This window comes from Pseudorasbora parva, chromosome 19 (genome assembly GCF_024679245.1).
Source record: "Pseudorasbora parva isolate DD20220531a chromosome 19, ASM2467924v1, whole genome shotgun sequence".
In the NCBI taxonomy this organism is placed as follows: domain Eukaryota; kingdom Metazoa; phylum Chordata; class Actinopteri; order Cypriniformes; family Gobionidae; genus Pseudorasbora; species Pseudorasbora parva.
Window position 1 is genome coordinate 30,768,067 of NC_090190.1, and position 18,866 is coordinate 30,786,932.

The 18,866-nt window shown below is 40.6% G+C and overlaps 1 protein-coding gene across 1 annotated transcript in view; it reads right to left on the minus strand.

Annotated features, from left to right (window-relative positions):
- Positions 1–13,765, minus strand: part of eif3eb (eukaryotic translation initiation factor 3, subunit E, b) — a 31,833-nt gene extending 18,068 nt beyond the window's left edge. The window contains exons 1-7 of the mRNA XM_067425804.1: positions 13,651–13,765; positions 12,754–12,871; positions 11,472–11,589; positions 11,304–11,346; positions 11,113–11,217; positions 9,147–9,272; positions 8,614–8,738 (exon numbers count right to left, since the gene is read on the minus strand). Of these exons, the coding sequence (XP_067281905.1) occupies positions 8,614–8,738; positions 9,147–9,272; positions 11,113–11,217; positions 11,304–11,346; positions 11,472–11,589; positions 12,754–12,871; positions 13,651–13,740 (725 nt within the window). The 5' untranslated portion in view covers positions 13,741–13,765. The remainder of the gene's footprint in view (positions 1–8,613; positions 8,739–9,146; positions 9,273–11,112; positions 11,218–11,303; positions 11,347–11,471; positions 11,590–12,753; positions 12,872–13,650) is intronic.
- Positions 13,766–18,866: the final 5,101 nt, after the last annotated feature.

Sequence of the window (18,866 nt, forward strand, 5' to 3'; positions counted from 1 at the left end):
ATCACCAGATGTCAAGCCCAATGATAGCCACAGCTTTCAGAGCTTCGCTTTGCGAGTTCACCTCCTAGTCAGTATGCTGCTGTCACTAGAGGGACCCAGGGGGATGGAGCTTAATTGCTGCTCACATGTAGACCGCCTGCTTAGCAAGCTACCAAAGTATTTACGGGATGGCTTCATTGAGTCCCTTCAACAGCAGGGAAAGCTCAACTCCATTAGTCTTAACCCTTATAATCTACAGGACTTTGCTGGATGGCTGCAAGTCAAGGCACAGCAGCAGAGACTGTCTATTCGGTTAGTGCAGCGATACCAGCACGAGAGACTTCCGGGGATTGGTAAAGAGAAAGCCCAATCTAAACCAAAGGGACCAAGTCTAGTTGTTTATCATGGTGCATCCCCTGCCGAGACTGTGCTCTCTACCCGTCCCAGAGAGCTCAAGCTGAAGAAACCATTCAAGGTACATTGCCTCTTTTGCAACAGTAAAGAGCACTACATTACACGCTGTGACAACATCAAAGAGCAGACGGTTGCTGACCTGCAGAAGTGGGTTACTGATGGGAAGCGATGCTGGCGATGTGCACGGTTTCACATACCTGATATATGCAACCTCAAAAAGCCATGCAGTGACTGTGGTGGAATACATCTCCAGGTTCTTCACCGTATAGCCCATGATGATCCAACGAACGGTACATCAGGTACGTCAGAGAGTCGTATTTACCTCACACCTGCTAATACGAGCAGAGTGCTTCTTAAGGTGGTACCAGTGTTGTTGCACAGCAAGTTCAGGTCAGTGGAGACTTACGCTGTGCTGGACGATGGAGCGCAGCGAACCATGATCCTGCCGATAGCCATGCATGAGCTTCAGTTGGAGGGTGAACCTGAAACACTGGCTCTACGCACAGAAAGATCCGACATCACTCACCTTTCTGGGTCCAAGATTAACTTGGAAATCTCTCCAAAGAGTGAACCGAAGAGGCGCTTCTAACTACTTGGGGCCTTCACAGCTTCAGGTCTGGACTTAGTAGAGCAATCATACCCAGTGCAGAGACTTCAGAAACGGTATGCGCACCTCCGGGAGCTTCCGTTACAGTCGTTCCACAACGTACGTCCACTGGTCCTGATAGGATCAGACCATGTCCATCTTATCACAGCAGATAGGCCAGTCCGCCAAGGAACGAAAGGTGGTCCGGTTGCAGTGCACACAGCCTTGGGATGGGCCCTACAAGGGGCTGAGGAGAGCACACCAAGCCAACACTGAGTGCAGCAGTGTCTTTTTGTGTCAACTGGCTGCTCCAATGACTTGCTCTGTCGTAATGTTGAGAAGTTATGGCAACTTGACGTACTGCCTTATCGAAATGAGAAACTGGTGATTCGCTCTAAAGAAGACCAAGAGGCAATCAAACTTCTTGAATGCCGAACGCAGAGAATTAAGGTTGAAGAAGTCAAACGCTATACCACCCCCCTCCTGCGCAGGCCTGGTGCTCCAAAACTCATAAGCACGATTCAGTCCGTCATGCCTAGTCTGAGGAGCACAGAGCGGAAACTTCAGAGAGACCCAGAGAAAGCTGCTGTATACTCTGGTGAGATTAATAAGCTCATCAAGGCAGGTTATGTTACTAAGCTCCAACCTGAAGAGGTTACCAAGTCGGAGGAAACCTGGTACATTCCCCACCACCTGGTGTGCCACAATGCTAAATCAAGACTGGTCTTTAATTGTTCATTCAGGTATCAAGGTCTTTCTCTGAATGATCAGCTTCTGCCAGGCCCTGCACTCGGCCCATCATTGTTGGGGGTCCTTTTAAGATTCAGGCAACACACAGTGGCTGTAAGTGCAGACATTCGCGGAATGTTCCATCAGGTTCGCCTGTTGCCTGAGGACAGACCGCTACTCCGCTTCATCTGGCGAGATTTACATTGTGAGAACTGTCCAGACGTCTATGAGTGGCAGGTCTTGCCGTTTGGTACAACCAGTAGCCCATGTTGTGCCATTTTTGCTGTTCAACAGCATGCTCGCAATAACCAAGAGAGTTATCCAGGGGCTCTACAAACAGTGCAGCAGAGTTTTTATGTGGACAACTATCTGGCAAGCTTTCCAGCGGCATCTGAGGCCAAGCTCACAATCGATCAACTGCGCAATCTGCTGTCAGAGGGTGGATTTGACCTCAGACAATGGGCTAGCAATCAGCCATCAGTGATAGCACATTTACCTACGGAAGCAAGGTCCTTAGCTGCAGAACAATGGCTGGTGCAGAACAAGACTGATCCAATGGAGCCAACTTTGGGTCTAAGATGGAATTGTGCTGCTGATACCCTAGGATACCACTATCGTCCCATTAAACATGCCGCATTAACGATGAGAACAGCTTATCAAGTGCTAGCAACGCAGTATGATCCCTTAGGCTTCATTGTGCCTTTCACCACGCGAGCAAAAGTGCTCATCCAACAGCTGTGGTCCAAAAAAAGAGATTGGGATGACCCAAACTTGCCGCCAGATCTCCATGCTGCCTGGAACTCCTGGGAAAAAGAGTTAAAGCATCTTAGTGCTATAACCATTCCTCGCTGTTACTCATCAGTCCCTCAGGATGTGCAACGGAAATATGACCTCCATGTGTTTTGCGACGCATCCGAGAGGGCGTATGGGGCTGTGGCTTACTTAGTAGAATACACAGAAGATGACGTTCATACTTCCTTTGTCATGGCTAGATCGAGAGTTGCTCCCAAGAGGCAGCAGTCCATGCCTCGCTTGGAACTGTGTGCAGCATTGGCGGGAGCCCAGCTAGCAAAGCTTTTGAATGATGAGATAACACTCACTATCCAGCAGACAATTCTCTGGACAGATTCCACAACTGTGCTGGAGTGGCTTCAGTCAGACTCTTGTAGGTTTAAAGTCTTCGTTGGGACACGAGTCTCAGAAATACAGGAGTTGACAGAACACAGTGCGTGGCGGTACGTGGACACACAGCAGAACTCAGCAGATGATATTACCAGGGGTAAACCACTCTTAAGTTTTACAGTGCCTGGTCGCTGGAGTCAGGGACCATCATTTCTAAAACTGGGTTCTGAGCACCGGCCAAAGAGACCTGAACGGACAAAAACAGAAGAGTTACCTGATCTGAAGAGTCTCACTATCTGTTGCTTAACCACTACGGAACCAGATCGAACCCGTCTAGATGCCTCTCAGTTCAGCACATGGAAAGAGTTAGTGGAAGCAACTAGACAAGCATGTCAAAAGGTGACAGAGGATTCGTCAAACACTCAGCTCATCGATCATCGCGAAGCAGAATTGGTCATATTGAGAGAGTGTCAAGCTCAGAGTTTTCCTGAGGAAATAGCAGCCCTCAGAACACACAAACTTCTACCAAGCCACAGTCGACTGATGTGTCTAGCTCCAGAGTGGGATCCAGGGACGAGTGTACTCAGAGTTGGAGGACGATTACGGAGACTGGAAAGCCCAGATGTTGAACAAATTCATCCAATAGTGCTAGATCCACAGCATCCAGCAACAAAGTTACTCATTAAAGACTTTGACGAGCGCTTGTTGCACCCAGGTACTGAAAGAGTGTATGCGGAAATACGGAGACAATTCTGGATCTTGCGGGGACGCCAAGCTGTTAAACACCACCAGATTAACTGTGTATCCTGTCAGCGATGGCGAGCTCAGCCCAAGGTACCACAGATGGCAGATTTGCCACCAGAGCGGCTCAGACTTCTCTGCCCACCATTTTATTCGACAGGAGTGGACTGTTTCGGCCCGTATCATGTCAAAATAGGCAGAAGGATGGAAAAACGTTGGGGTGTCATTTTCAAATGCCTCACCACAAGAGCTGTTCACATAGAGCTTCTCAATTCCATGGATGTGGACGCTTTTCTGCTGGCTCTTAGGCGATTCATAGCCAGACGTGGCAGACCAAAGGAGATCAGATCGGATTGCGGTACAAACTTTCGTGGTGCTGAACGAGAACTGCGAGAAGCCTTTGCAGCGATGGAATCCCAATTAAAGGAGCAGTTAGCAGATTACCAGATCCTCTTTAAGTTCAATCCACCTAATGCTCCTCATTTTGGTGGTGTTTGGGAGCGAGAGGTCCGCTCTATTAAAGCTGCTCTCCAGGTAGCAGTGGGAAGTCAGTCCATCTCTGAAGATGTCCTGTCTACAGTCTTGGTAGAAGTAGAGGGTATTTTGAATTCAAAACCCCTAGGATACATCTCATCAGACATTGCAGACCTCGACGCCATTACACCAAACCTTCTCCTCATGGGGCGGCGGGATGCATCACTTCCACAGGTGGCATATGCCTCAGGAGAAATTGGACGACGCAGATGGCGACATTGTCAAAACCTGGTGGATCAGTTTTGGTCTCAATTTACAAGGAACTACTTACCCACGCTCCAGACACGCCAGAAATGGCACAAACCATCGGACAATCTGACAGTAGGCTCAGTGGTCTTAATTATTGATCCACAACTTCCCAGAGCTCAGTGGCCTATTGGGAAAGTGGTTAAGACCGTGGTCAGTAAGGATGGATGTGTAAGATCAGCAGATGTCCTTGTCAGGGGCAAAGTGTACACCAGGCCGGTTGCCCGCCTCATTCTGTTGCCTGCTCTTGAGAAAGACAACAAAGACTCTTAAAGAATTCTCTTAACTGGCACATTTGCTGCTCAAATGTGGGGGCGGCTGTTGTGAATTCTTTACTTATATGGGTTTCAGTATTGTATACAGCTATATTTGATATATTCAGGGTTATTACGTAAACTACTTAATACATAAGTTAGGAACGTACTACGCAATTTTTAGTGGATACCGTTTTTGGCGTAAGTGATGCGTTCTCTGTTACGTGCACGGAGCTGTAAATATATGACGCATTTTCCACCTGTGCAGCATCTCTGAGTGCAGGACAAAGTTATTGACGCCGTAAGTTCATTTCCTGACTGTAGTATTGGTAATGCTAGCTAGATGTTTATACTGCTGAGACTGTCTCTAGTATTAAGCCTCTTATTCGCGGGTGTTTCGCGATCTTTATGATTATTAGTTTGCCACGTGAGACGCACATGGAAGTGCCGCTAGCATCGCGTCTTAACCTATTGATATTGTTATAACCCGTTATGAGAAAGATCATCAGATATTCTATATCTGTTATATTTTAATACCATAATGAGGATGGTGTGAGGTATATTACGTTGAATATATGCTCTGTTTATATGGAGTTTATTTCCTTGTCCTTATTCTGCTAAACGGAGTATGAGAGAGCTGTTAATATTGTTTAGTTTGTAGTTTGCTGTTTTATCACAACAGTAAGTGGACGTTTAAGTTTGACATTCAGTTATTAATTCTGTTTAATTTGTTTGTTACAGAAACTACCTCAGTTGTATACTGCCACGTGTACATGGTTAACTTGCACTAATAAAAGGTGGAAACTATCTGATGACTCCTCCTCTCTGATCAGAGTGCTGAAGTGGTAAACACTATTAAAGAATCGGCAATCAGTGGGGCAATCCCCAACAAACTGTGTGAATTATTATTTTTTTTTAAATTATTAAATGGATGCGCCTTAAAGGGATACTTCACTGCCTTTTCATATTAAACTATGTTATTCCCTTAACTTAAACGAGTTGATACATACAATATGTATATAATGTATGGCGGAATAGCACTTCTGAGAGTACTTCGGCTAGGCGCATGCCAAAGTCCCGGCCGAAACATCTTCCCTCACATCTCCCTATTGACAGAAATGAGAGAGTGAGGGGGAGGTGTGAGGAAAGATGTTTCGGCCGGGACTTTTTACTGCGCCGAGCTGAAGTACTCTCAGAAGTGCTAATCCGCCATACATTATAGTTCTCCTTTTTAATCCGATTAGAGAAGTACCACGTTTTATTTTGTCACCATACTTGATCGTTCAACTACTCATGTAACTGTATTTAAATAGGGAAAAGATGGAGGTGTTTGGTACTTCTAACTTGATCTCTGTTTGGTACCATAGTGAATGAACTGGGCTTAGTGGGCTAAGCTAAATGCTATCAGATCATCACCGCGCGTCAGAGAGATTAAGAGCACGCACTGAGACGAAAGAGGTATGCAACAACTCGTTTTAGTTAAGGGAATAACATAGTTTAATATGAAAAAGCGGTGAAGTAACCCTTTAAAGGAACACTATAAGCCCTCCTTACACCTATCCCTAACCCTACCCAATAAATGCTTTCATTATAATTAAACATTTTGTTAGGCACTTTATTTCCACATTTAGAACATTTTCTTAATTTTTATTGAAAATAAATGCCTTTCCGATGTGATTTGTGATGAGAAAAGAGAGAAGAACAAGCTCTGCAAAAGGCAGATTTGAACCCGTGTTCCGGATTCAAAAACAATGATCCATTAGCCATACACTTTACTGATTGTGCCACTGAGGATTTTGAATTATGGGCGTTTTTAAAATCTTGTTTGGCACAGCCAGGCATTGTTAGGAGGAGCTAGTGCGAACAGGGCTTGCCAACAAGACACGCAATTTGCACTTAGTGTGAATAGACACTCTGTTAAAATAAAGGCTGCAGTGAATAGGGCCAATGAGTTTGAAGCTCAATAAAGTGCATTATAAAGCTTAGAAACATTTTTATTAGGATATTTTATAAGATATTTAATAATATGACGCTGATTGTGTTTATCAGAAATAACGGTTATATACATCTAGGATTTCTTGAGGGTGAGTAAATCACAGGGTAATTTTCATTGTAAAGGGCATCTATCATGCCCCTTTTTACAAGATGTAATTTAAGTCTCAGGTGTCAACTGAGTGTGTTTGAAGTTTAAGATCAAAATTCCTAACAGATCATTTAATATACCATTTTGAAAATGCCCATTTTTGAGTTTGAGAAAAATTAGCCGTTTTGTATGCGACTCCTTTGAATGTAAATAAGCTGCTGCTCCCCGCTCCAGAGGGAGGGCTGAGCCTTCACAGCACGTGAACGCGCAAAGGAAAACTGAAACACACATATATATATATATATATATATATATATATATATATATATATATATATATATATATATATATATATATATATATATATATATATATATATATATATATATATATATATATTACATAAATGTTTGGCTTTGATTATCATCTCTATCACAGACATCCTCATGTGACATTGTGGTTCTTCATCATCATGAAATATTATCATTTGCAAGCGTTATAGCCACATAACTCTCAACTTGAGCACACACACACCTGACACATGTGCACAGAGAGCTGGATGTCAGCATGTCCTTGAGTAGGCTGTTAAACTAGACTAGTTCTCGTTCATGTGTTATTGCAATTAAACTGTCAAATGCACACAAGGTTATGTCAGAAACACACAAAGTTCACATGAAAACAGCTGGTTATGCCTGTGCACGTTCGAGCAAGTACAGAAATCCTGTGTGTGTGTATTAGATCTGTGTACTAAACTGAAAGCAGTGTAATATACAGTACCTACTGTATCAGTCTAACCTCAAAGTATCAGAAATGCCTTTTATTGTGGTGGTGGTGGTGGTGATAATAGGCAAGACAAGTCCAGTGCTGATTTGAGAGACTAAAGCGCTGGGTTACCTCACTGTCGGCCGCTAGCCGCTTGGTCATCATTTAAAAAAATAAAAACTTTAATTTAACGAACAAAAAAATGCGCCAAACATTTTTCTAAATTAACTTTAGAAACAATAAATAACTACTTTGACATTAAAAAAGAAAAGTATTTTTATGGCTGCAACAATGTGTAATAAGGAGGATAAATAAATAAAAACACAGGCTGGGCTAGGGCCTAGATTTGAGTTTCTTGTCTGCAAGAGTTTCTTGTCGCAAAAGAAAGTAAAGCAAGTAACAAACTCATTTAAATTTCAGTAATTGTAATAGCGATACTTGATTAATAAAAATACATAGTTACATGCATGCTTAGTTACATACTGCTAAAAGTAGTGGAATTACAGTAACACATTACTCCCAACACTGCTAATATGGACACTGCCATCACGAGTGAAGGAATCTACAAACAGCTTGTTCTGAGACACTGCTTATGATTTATAGGGATTACAAAAAGGAGTGGGTGGATTTATACCATTATAGGGTGTTTGTGTACACACACTGCCAACACACATTTATGTTCAAACAGCATGTAAAAGTTAATTTTGCATAATAGCTGCCCTTTAAAGTGAACTAATCCTTTAATGGAAACAGCGTCAATTTGCAATCGTTTTTTATCGACGTTTAGAAAAAAACTACGCAAAAGTTGCGCTCAGATCTGTAATGGAGGCACGGCTACTGTGGTCTTTCAAACACTCAACACAGAGCGTGTCATCTTCAAAGTGCTCAGACTGAGCGACGCTCATTCTATGGTCATCCAAACAAGCACTCTTCCCCCTAAAAAACCAACCGCTTTCAAAAGCAAATCTCATTAACAGAACATTTTCCAACTACCCTCTCTGAAGTAATTTCTGTAAAAACAACACACACTTCCTTGAAAGTCCCTTTAGCAAGTGACAACAAACATTTTATGCAAATGTGGTGTGATGCATTTCTACATTCTTTAATGAGCAATTTGAGAGTGCTTGTATTAGCGGAAGAGGGAATTGTGAAGTCGTACTCACTGGGGCTGATAGAGGAACAGCTCGATGATGTTGTCTCTGCCTTTGGGGTGGTTAAAGAAGACAAACAGAGACCAGTGTATGAGCCACGTCCTCTGCTGCAGCGACTGAAGAGGGGAACTCACCGACTGAGCCGTGGCAGGAAAGAAAAACATGGTTTAATTAAAAATATGTCAACATTGCTTCAGCCTTGTCATACCGTTGATGTTACATTACAAGCACGGACTAGCAAAGCAAACAAGGCCGCAGTAAATCCACACACATCCATCTTAACTGCACCGCAAATAAAAATGCCAAGCATTTACTTCTCAAAGATGATGCAATGTAAATGTCATCTTGGTCAATTTTGTGTGTATAGTTGATCTAATGCCTGATGTCTGCTAAAGAACTGTTATATCTGAGCTCAAAGGAACATGGGCGATACAGCAAATTAACCAGTGGGAAGGATATTGGATTTCTCCAGCTGATGAAATAGAGCTGCAAAGCTTCTATTATACAGGGGAGACAGAGGCTTGAAGGATGCCAGACAGACGTACATTGTTGTCGATGGTCTCTCGTAAGCGGGTCAGGTCTTCCATGGCTGCCTCCCAGTTCTGCATGAGGATCTCGGACGCCAGTTTGCCCCAGAGAGAGCTCAGAGCATTCCTGTCCGTGGAGGGAACCTGAGTCATGATGACAACAAAACATTTTATCATCAATTCTCTGCCAATTTCCACCATGAAATTGAATTGATCCTGCTCCCACAGCTATACATTTTTCAGACATATTGTTGCTTCAGCATTGATGAAAATTGTCACGTCTCAATTGGTTAAGACACAATTTTGAACCCACAAATCTCTTTTATTTGTGCTCTATTTCATGGTTTGCGTTCTCGGGCCACCAGGTGCTATCGCCGTGCGGATGGGGTCCGGAACGCATTGGGGATGGTATTGTTTAAATAACACCAAATTAAATAACTAATCAGATTTTACAACAGAAATTAATCAGAAACTTTTCATTAAAAACAAAATACATTTCCAATTACTACTGTAAAGCTTCTTTGAAGCAATCTGTGTTGTAAAAAGCGGTATTTAAATGAAGGTGACTTGACTATTAGAAAAACAAAAACATTTTGCACATATAAAAATATATACAATTAAAAGATTAGGCGTAAGATTTTTAAGTGTTTATGATAAATTATGTAGATTTTTTATATAGATTAATGAATTAATAGTTTTTTTTAGTTTGTTTTTTTTATACAAAATATACAGTTAAATTAAATATTACAATTCAAAATAGATATGCAAAATAGGCGAACTTCCGTCCACATAACCAACATGACAACCTGCTTGCACAGGGAGCATGCTGGGGACTATTTTCAGGCGCAGCATAATATCATTGTGTCGCTGCACCCATACGACAGCAGGTTCCTGGATTATTACGCAGGAATGAGAGAATAGTTCCTAGCCATATCGGTCTAGAAAATCTACAGTGAATGAGCTACAGTCCCAAAAAGTTGGCATGATCCTTTAATTTAAAGTTAGCCTGATGTCGCCATACTCTAGTCAGATTCTAGTCAGAATATAAGTCTGATACTGCTCCAATGGGCTGTGATTATGGGGCAAAAATGCCCCATAATCACAGGGGCAAATTATGGGGCAAAAATGCCCCATAATCTGCACTTAATTGGATAGACCTACAACCAATCAGAGCATATGTTGAGCGATGCATAGTTGTCAAAAGAACAACTGAACAACTGAATGTGCGTTGGAAGAAATTGAAGAAGAAGATAAGTGTAAATGATTTTTGTTGGTGTTGTAAAAAGATTTTAAGGATACACGGAGTACTTGTCAACACGATCATCGTTTTTTGAGAAAAATGGTAAAGGTGAATGCAAACGAACAAGTTCTGCGTTTAGGATTAGAACGAATTTAACCCAAGTGCTCTTTGGTGACGTGAATGATTACGTTACTGTTGATCATCTGTCCATCATCCTATAAAGACCGCTATCAAAATTGACAACTGAATTGGTCCGAACAGCTCTGGTTCAAAATAGTTGTTCCATAACGGATAGTCCAGACCGAACTTACTGACCTTATACCTGGGATAAGTTTGGCTGGCATCCAGGCTAATATTTATGTAATATTTTTGTTGAAACAGTTATGCATTTCTTTCAGGGAAAAAATAAATAAAAGAAAGGCATTACATTAAAATATTTTGTAACATTATTACTGTCTTTACTGTCACTTTTGATCAATTTAACGCATCCTTGCTGAAGAAAAGAATACATTGTTGCAATAAATAAAAAATCTTAATTGTCCTAAAAGTTTGTATGGTGTGCATATATATTGTTCAAAAACAAAACACTTTAATGCCGTTAAAAGAAAACACTCAAATGAAGAAACAAATAATTGTGTTTCTACTTTCTGCCAAAGGCAGTAATTTCACACTTCACAAAACAAATAAACCAAAAACCCAGAATAAAACACTAGCAGTTTTGCTTACATGAACAAGACCACTTACTAGCACACGGAAGAAGTAGAGATACTCCGCAGCCCCAGAGTAGTTGCCACACTCATACTGGAACTTGGCATAACGGTACAGCGTATCCAAATATTCCTGACGAAACTGAAATAAAATATTCAATGACGTAATAAGCTGTTAACTAGCTTTGCAACATTTGGTTATAGTTTGAGGTATGTTGCAAAACTTACGCCATGTTTATCTGCTAAATATTCAAAGAGCATCCTCCCATCTCTAAGGGAAAAAAAGAAGTGCATGGTAATAGTGAATTTGCATATGTGAAGCCACTTACATAACCACTAAACACACCAGATATTATATTTCAAGGTGCAGTAAACCGTAATATGATGACAGCAGACCTGGTGGACTGCATTTGTCTCTGAGTCTCTGGATCTTCAAACATCTTCACTATGGGTTCAGTCTCAGACTGGAGCTGCTTCAGCTGGGCCACCACTGTCGTTCTTTTCTCCCTTAAGGCTACACGGATCGAAATTAGTGCATGCATGAATATTATATTACGTGTCCTTGTTACATAGGTTACATGTATTTACCATAATAATAACAACAGTAAATTATGCAAACTAACCCTAAAACAAATCCTAATTAATTAATTGTTTGTTGTTAATTAATATTACTTAGTACTTAAATATAAAATTTCATATTAACAATGACACCTTAAAATAAATTGTAACCCCAAACCCTATAGCAAGTACATATACTTAATTAAAGGATTAGCTTTAGTTAGTAATTCAATGAAATTATCCCATGATTTGCTCACCCTCAAGCCACCCGAGGTGTATATGACTTTATTCTTTCTGATGAATACAATGTGAATTATATTAATAAATATCCTGACGCTTCCAAGCTTTATAATGGCACTGAACAGGGTTCACGAGTTTGAAAAAAAAAAAGTGCATCCAGCTCAAATAAGTGCATCCATCCTTCATAAACATCCACACGGCTCCGGGGGGTTAATAAAGGCCTTCTGAAACAAATCAATGGGGTTTATAAGAAAAATATCCATATTTTAAACATTATAAAGTAAAATATCTAGCTTCCACCAAACCGCCTTTTTGCCTTTTGTCAACTTCTAGAAAAAGCGTAACTGACACGATGTATCACTGGAACTAGGGCAGTCTGGCAGGAGCTAGATATTATATTTTACTACCTGGATCTGTGTGTAGTACCGTACGTTTATGAAGTATGCGCTTTTTTTGAATTTCAAACTTGTGAACCCTGTTCACTGTCATGCGTGAGAATGTTTATTAATAGCTATAACTCTGATTGTGTTCATCAGAAAGAAGAAAGATTCATTTTAAAGTGAACTAGCCCTTTAATATCAGTACTAAAATGTATAATTACACTGTAAAAGGTACACATTAAAATAGAGTGCAACCAAAATATAGTTATACACTCTTTTTAATGTGAAAATCTTTCACATTAAATTCATTACATTTAATTACACAATTTCAAGTGCAGAAAAACGTCAATAAAAGTGCTTGTAAAAACTGTGCCAGGTTACATTTACCTCAGGAATGTCATTCAATGGCCATAAACTCATTAGGTAGCTAGAAAATTTAACTCTCAAGAGGAGCATGTTTTTATTTAAAATTATATTTAGGTGAGAGGACAGACACTTACAATGTGGAATCTCTTTGTCAGCATAGAGGTTCTTATATACGTCCATTGCAAAGTCCACCATGTTTGTGTCACTGAGAAGATCCAGCTTCCCTTGGAGAAGTTCTTTCTCATTGTAGATCTAAGGTGACAATAAACCATATCAGGATTTCTGGATATATGACTGACTGTAAACTGAAGAGGAATTAAGGAATTGTTTTTACTCATTTGTATTTGTTTAGCCTGTATTTGTTTGCTAATGTCTTGTATAAGTTTTTTTATTTATTTTTATTGTGTTGTATTTTTTATTAAATTTTTTGTTCTGCAGAAAAGGAACCTGCTGGATATCAGGTCCGTTTAAATTGTACCTTAAATGTTACTTTTTTAACTTTCATGTATAATAAATAAATGAAATGAAGCATAATAACATTATATAACACTGAAATCTAGATACATTTTTCATGTATCTTACACACAACAAACAAATACTTTCGTTGTCCCAAGTGATTCCGTGGTAATAGTATTTTAACATATATGACAATAATTAATGATGACAATATTCACGTATTTATGGAATGACGTTATGTATTACTTTTATGAATATCATAGTGTTATTATTACAACAATAATAAAACCATTTCCAAGTTCTAATTGTGTTACAGTAGAAATAGAAAGACAGATCATCGCTACGGAAGAATTCATGCTTTAAATATAGCTGATCTGTCAAAAATAAAAATAAATGTTAAATGCAATTATCACTATAAAGAGGAAATGTCTCCTGTATTATTGGCTAATAAAATGTATCCAGAAAAACTGACTGTCCGCCACACGTGGCGCTGCCCGATAAGCAACCACCAATCAATTAAAAATATAACCGATTAACGAAGCATTTATATTACACTACTGCGGTTTATATATTACCTCCTTGACAGAGAGAAATTCCAGCAGCGGAAAGACCAAATGCCGATCTAAAAAATGCGCGATCTTGGTGGTCAGATCGTACTCCGCCATTTTGGAAACAGAAATGAGCTTTAAAAAAAACTTTATTTAAACGATGAAGAAAGGTACAGTGGTGATCCACTGCACTCTCAACAACATATCTGTGCTCAACAACGTGCAAAATCCCTTAAGTGGATTGATATGGTTATTATTACTGTAAAACTGTACATTCAGTGTTTTCCTCTGTAAAAATTACGTTATTTATTTGAGGCCATAAGCCACAGTTTTAGCACGAATTCAGGCTCTTCCATGGTTATAGAGGACATGCACTTTTTTTTAGCTGACAGGCTTGTTTTAGATTTTAGAGATTTATTTTTATTCCAGCTGGGAATGTTTGCAAGGTTTCACCATGCTAGCGCTTATTGGAATATAAACTTATTTTGGCATTTAAGTCTGACAAATTTTTGTCATAAATTAATATCAAGACACCTTTAATGGGGTCAAATCAGAATTCTGTTATGAGACATGCATCATTTTTATACACACAGTAGAAGACACCAGGACTTGCATCATGCTTATCAGGCATTTAAGAGAGACATAAGTAAATAGGGAAGAAATTATACGACAATATTTTAATGAAATATGAGATATTATGATGTTGCCACAGTATTACTATCATTATTATAGCTTCTTTTTTCATTATGTTGCCCAAAGCACATTAGATACGAAGAACGCATTAATATGCAAATTAGAGACAAAATAAATAGATACTCTTAATGGGAAAACATAGTTTGCACGCATTGTGTAAAGTACCATCCTCTGATATCTTTCAAACCATAGTTGAGAAAATTTGTACAAATCTTTGTGCGTGTTTGGTAGAAGTTTCCTGGAGCTGTCGAAGTCCTGAAAACCCTGATTTACATTGACACCTAATGCAGGCACTATGCTTACAAAATGCATAATATTTGCATTCTGTTTTACAGAGGACAACTTAGAGAGGAAATAGCCTGGAACCTAAAAATTGACAGTGTGCGTGTGTATATATATATATATATATATATATATATATATATATATATATATATATATATATATATATATATATATAAAAGAGAGCGAGAGAGAGAGAAAGAGAAAGAGAAAGAGAGATACAGTGAGGAAAATAAGTATTTTGAACACCCTGCTATTTTGCAAATTCTCCCACTTGGAATTAATGAAGGGGTCTGAAATTATCATCGTAGGTGTATGTCCACTGTGAGAGACATAATCTAAATGTAAACAAATCCAGAAATCCCAATATATGATTGTTTAACTATTTTTTGTATGATACAGATGCAAATAATATTTAAACACCTGTCTATCAGCTAGACCTCTGACCCTCAAAGACCTGTTAGTCTGCCTTTAAAATGTCCACCTCCACTCCATTTATTATCCTAAATTAGATGCACCTGTTTGAGGTTGTTAGCTGCATAAAGACACCTGTCCACCTCATACAATCAGTAAGAATAACATGACCAAGACCAAAGAGCTGTCCAAAGACACTAGAGACAAAATTGTACACCTCCACAAGGCTGGAAAGTGCAACGTTGAAATTGCCAAGAAGCTTGGTGAAAAAATGTCCTGTTGGAGCAATCAAATGGAAGAAGCTAAACATGACTGTCAATCTCCCTCGGACTGGGGCTCCATGCCCCAGTATGATGAGTGATGAGTACCATCCCAAGAACACCATTCCTACTGTGAAGCATGGGGGTGGTAGCATCATGCTTTGGGGGTGTTTTTCTGCACATGGGACAGGGCAACTGCACTGTATTAAGGAGAGGATGACCTGGGCCATATATTACGAGATTTTGGGAGAGACGGTGTTAACATTAAGTGACATGGCATCTGACGCACAGGAGCCAATGGCACATGTCGCGACACACGCAGTGGCACTTCCGGTTCTCATTGGCATATGTCAGTGGATAGTGACATGTCGCGACGTCGCGACACCCGCGGTGGCACTTCCGGTTCTCATTGGCATGTGTCACTGACACTGTCACGAAACGCTGACACTGGCAGTGACACTGAGTCGCGGAAAATGTCGCTGTATGTGACACTCACTGGCAGATGAGCTGAACAACTATACTCACGTAATTGTGGCACAAAAGCCAAAATAAATATCCTATTTTCGTGACTTTTCCCCCCTCTTAAATAAATGTTAATCTTACTTGTTAAATTTAGTAATATGTGTTAGTTTGTGACAAGCAGTATCTGAGTGGCATGTGCCACTGAATGATTTATGCAATGCCAATATTGGTGCCAATGTTGTTGATCACGCAAACTGCACGTCCTAGAAAACACGTACAAACCATCATAAGTCATTACAAGCATCCGTTACTGTAGTAAAGCTTTAATTTTGCATCATGCTGCACGCTCTCCTCTAGGTGTCAGTATAGCCAGCGCAAAGATACACCATAACTTAAGACAGTTGAGGAACATCAACTGGTGGTGCATTTGACATTTTGTCTGCAAGTTTGATGGTAGCAAAAACAGTATCTGATAGTATCAGAGTATGATATGTTAAGGCAAATTTGTAAATACTTTTATCAAATTTATTTTTTGCATACTTAGGCCTACTCAGTCATGGCTTTAATATTTCACAACTAATTTTGTGGAATTATGTAATGAGAAATAAACACAACTTTAAAAATGTGAACGCATTCCTTCTGGAGTTCCCTAAACGTTACACCATGGCAGACAGCAGCATGTGTAGGCAACTGGACGTGACACAACCCTATGGACACAATACACAGCGACATGTTCCGTGACAGTGTCAGTGACACATGCCACTATCCACTGACACATGCCACACATTCTAGTGACACATGCCATTATCCACTGATGTTAATGTTAATTAATTAACGTTAATGTTCCTCAACTGTCTTAAGTTATGGTGTATCATTGCGCTGGCTATACTGACACCTAGAGGAGAGCGTGCAGCATGATGCAAAATTAAAGCTTTACTACAGTAACGGATGCTTGTAATGACTTATGATGGTTTGTACGTGTTTTCTAGGACGTGCAGTTTGCGTGATCAACAACATTGGCACCAATATTGGCATTGCATAAATCATTCAGTGGCACATGCCACTCAGATACTGCTTGTCACAAACTAACACATATTACTAAATTTAACAAGTAAGATTAACATTTATTTAAGAGGGGGAAAAAGTCACGAAAATAGGATATTTATTTTGGCTTTTTGTGCCACAATTACGTGAGTATAGTTGTTCAGCTCATCTGCCAGTGAGTGTCACATACAGCGACATGTTCCGCGACTCAGTGTCACTGCCAGTGTCAGCATTTCGTGACAGTGTCAGTGACACATGCCAATGAGAACCGGAAGTGCCACCGCGTGTGTCGCGACACATGTCACTATCCACTGACATATGCCAATGAGAACCGGAAGTGCCACTGCGTGTGTCGCGACATGTGCCATTGGCTCCTGTGCGTCAGATGCCATGTCACTTAATGTTAATACTGCTACTGGATTTTGGGGAACAACCTCCTTCCCTCAGTTAAAGCATTGAAGATGGGTCGAAACTGGGTCTTCCAACATGACAATGACCCGAAGCACACAGCCAGGATAACCAAGGAGTGTCTATCATTTCAACCAAGGAGTGGTGGAAATCGTGTTCGCGGGGGCACTGTAGTGCGATTGAAAAGGGCACTTTCACTTTTAAAGGGACAGGGGTTCAAGCTAACCACAGGTGCACTAGATGGGTAATAATGAGACAACCCCCAAAACAGGAATGGTTTTACAGGTGGAGGCCACTGAATTTTTTTCCCCAACTCATCTTTTCTGACTGTTTTTCGCCAGATTTGCATTTGGCTGGGGTCAGTGTCACTACTGGAAGCATGAGGTGATACCTGGATTGCACAGGCAGTCCAACTCCTCCAAGATGGCACATCAATACGTGCCATTGTTAGTAGGTTTGCTGTGTCTCCCAGCACAGTCTCAAGAGTATAAAGGAGATTCCAGACAGTTACTCTAGGACAGCTGGACAGGGCTGTAGAAGGTCCTTAGCTCATCAGCAGGACCCGTATCTGCTCCTTTGTGCAAGGAGGAACAGGATGAGTACTGCCAGAACCCTACAAAATGACCTCCAGAAGGCCACTGGTGTGAATGTCTCTGACCAAACAATCAGAAACAAACTTCATGAGGGTGGCCTGAGAGCCCGACATCCTCTAGTGGTCCCTGTGCTCACTGCTCAGCACCATGGAGCTTGATTGATATTTGCTATTGAACACCAGAATTGGCAGGTCAGCCACTGGTGCCCTTTGCTTTTCACAGATAAGAGCCGGTTAACCCTGAGCACAAGTGACAGTTGAGAAAGGGTCTGGAGAAGCCGTGGAATTATGCTGCCTATAACATCATTCAGTATTACTTTTATAGTTGGGGGGTCAGTTATGGTCTGGAGAGGCATATCCATGGAGGGATGCACAGAACTCTACAGGCTAAACAATGGCACCCTGACAGCCATTAGATATCAGGATTAAATCCTTGGACCCATTGTCAGACCCTATGCTGGTTCAGTGGGTCCTGGGTTCCTCCTGGTGCACAACAATGCCCAGCCTCATGTGGCAAGAGTATGCAAGCGGTTCCTGGAGGATGAAGGAATTGAATGGCCACCACACTCACCTGACCTAAATCCAAACGAGCACCTCTGGGACATTGTGTTCCTGTCCATCCGACAGCGCTAGGTTGCACCTCAGACTGTCCAGGAGCTCAGTGATGCCCTGGTCCAGATCTGGGAGGAAATACCCCAGGACCCCATCCGTTGTCTCATTAGGAGCGTGCTCCGACGTTGTCAGGCATGCATACAAACATGTGGGGGCCATACAAACTACTGAGTACCATTTTGAGTTGCTGTAATTAAATTTCAGCAAAATGGACTGGCCTGCTGCCTAATTTGTTCACTTTGATTTTCAGGGTGTCTTCGAATTTAGTCCTCTGCAGGTTGATCATTTTCATTTCCATCAAACGATGTGACATCCTTTCATTCATAACACATTACCTACACTGTAAAAAATTATTTAGAAAAAAAGTTACCTGGTTGCCTTAAAATTTTGAGTTCATTGAAATTAAAATTTTGAGTTAATACAATGAACATTTTTTGAGATTTGACAACCTTTATTAAAAGATTATTAAAAGATTG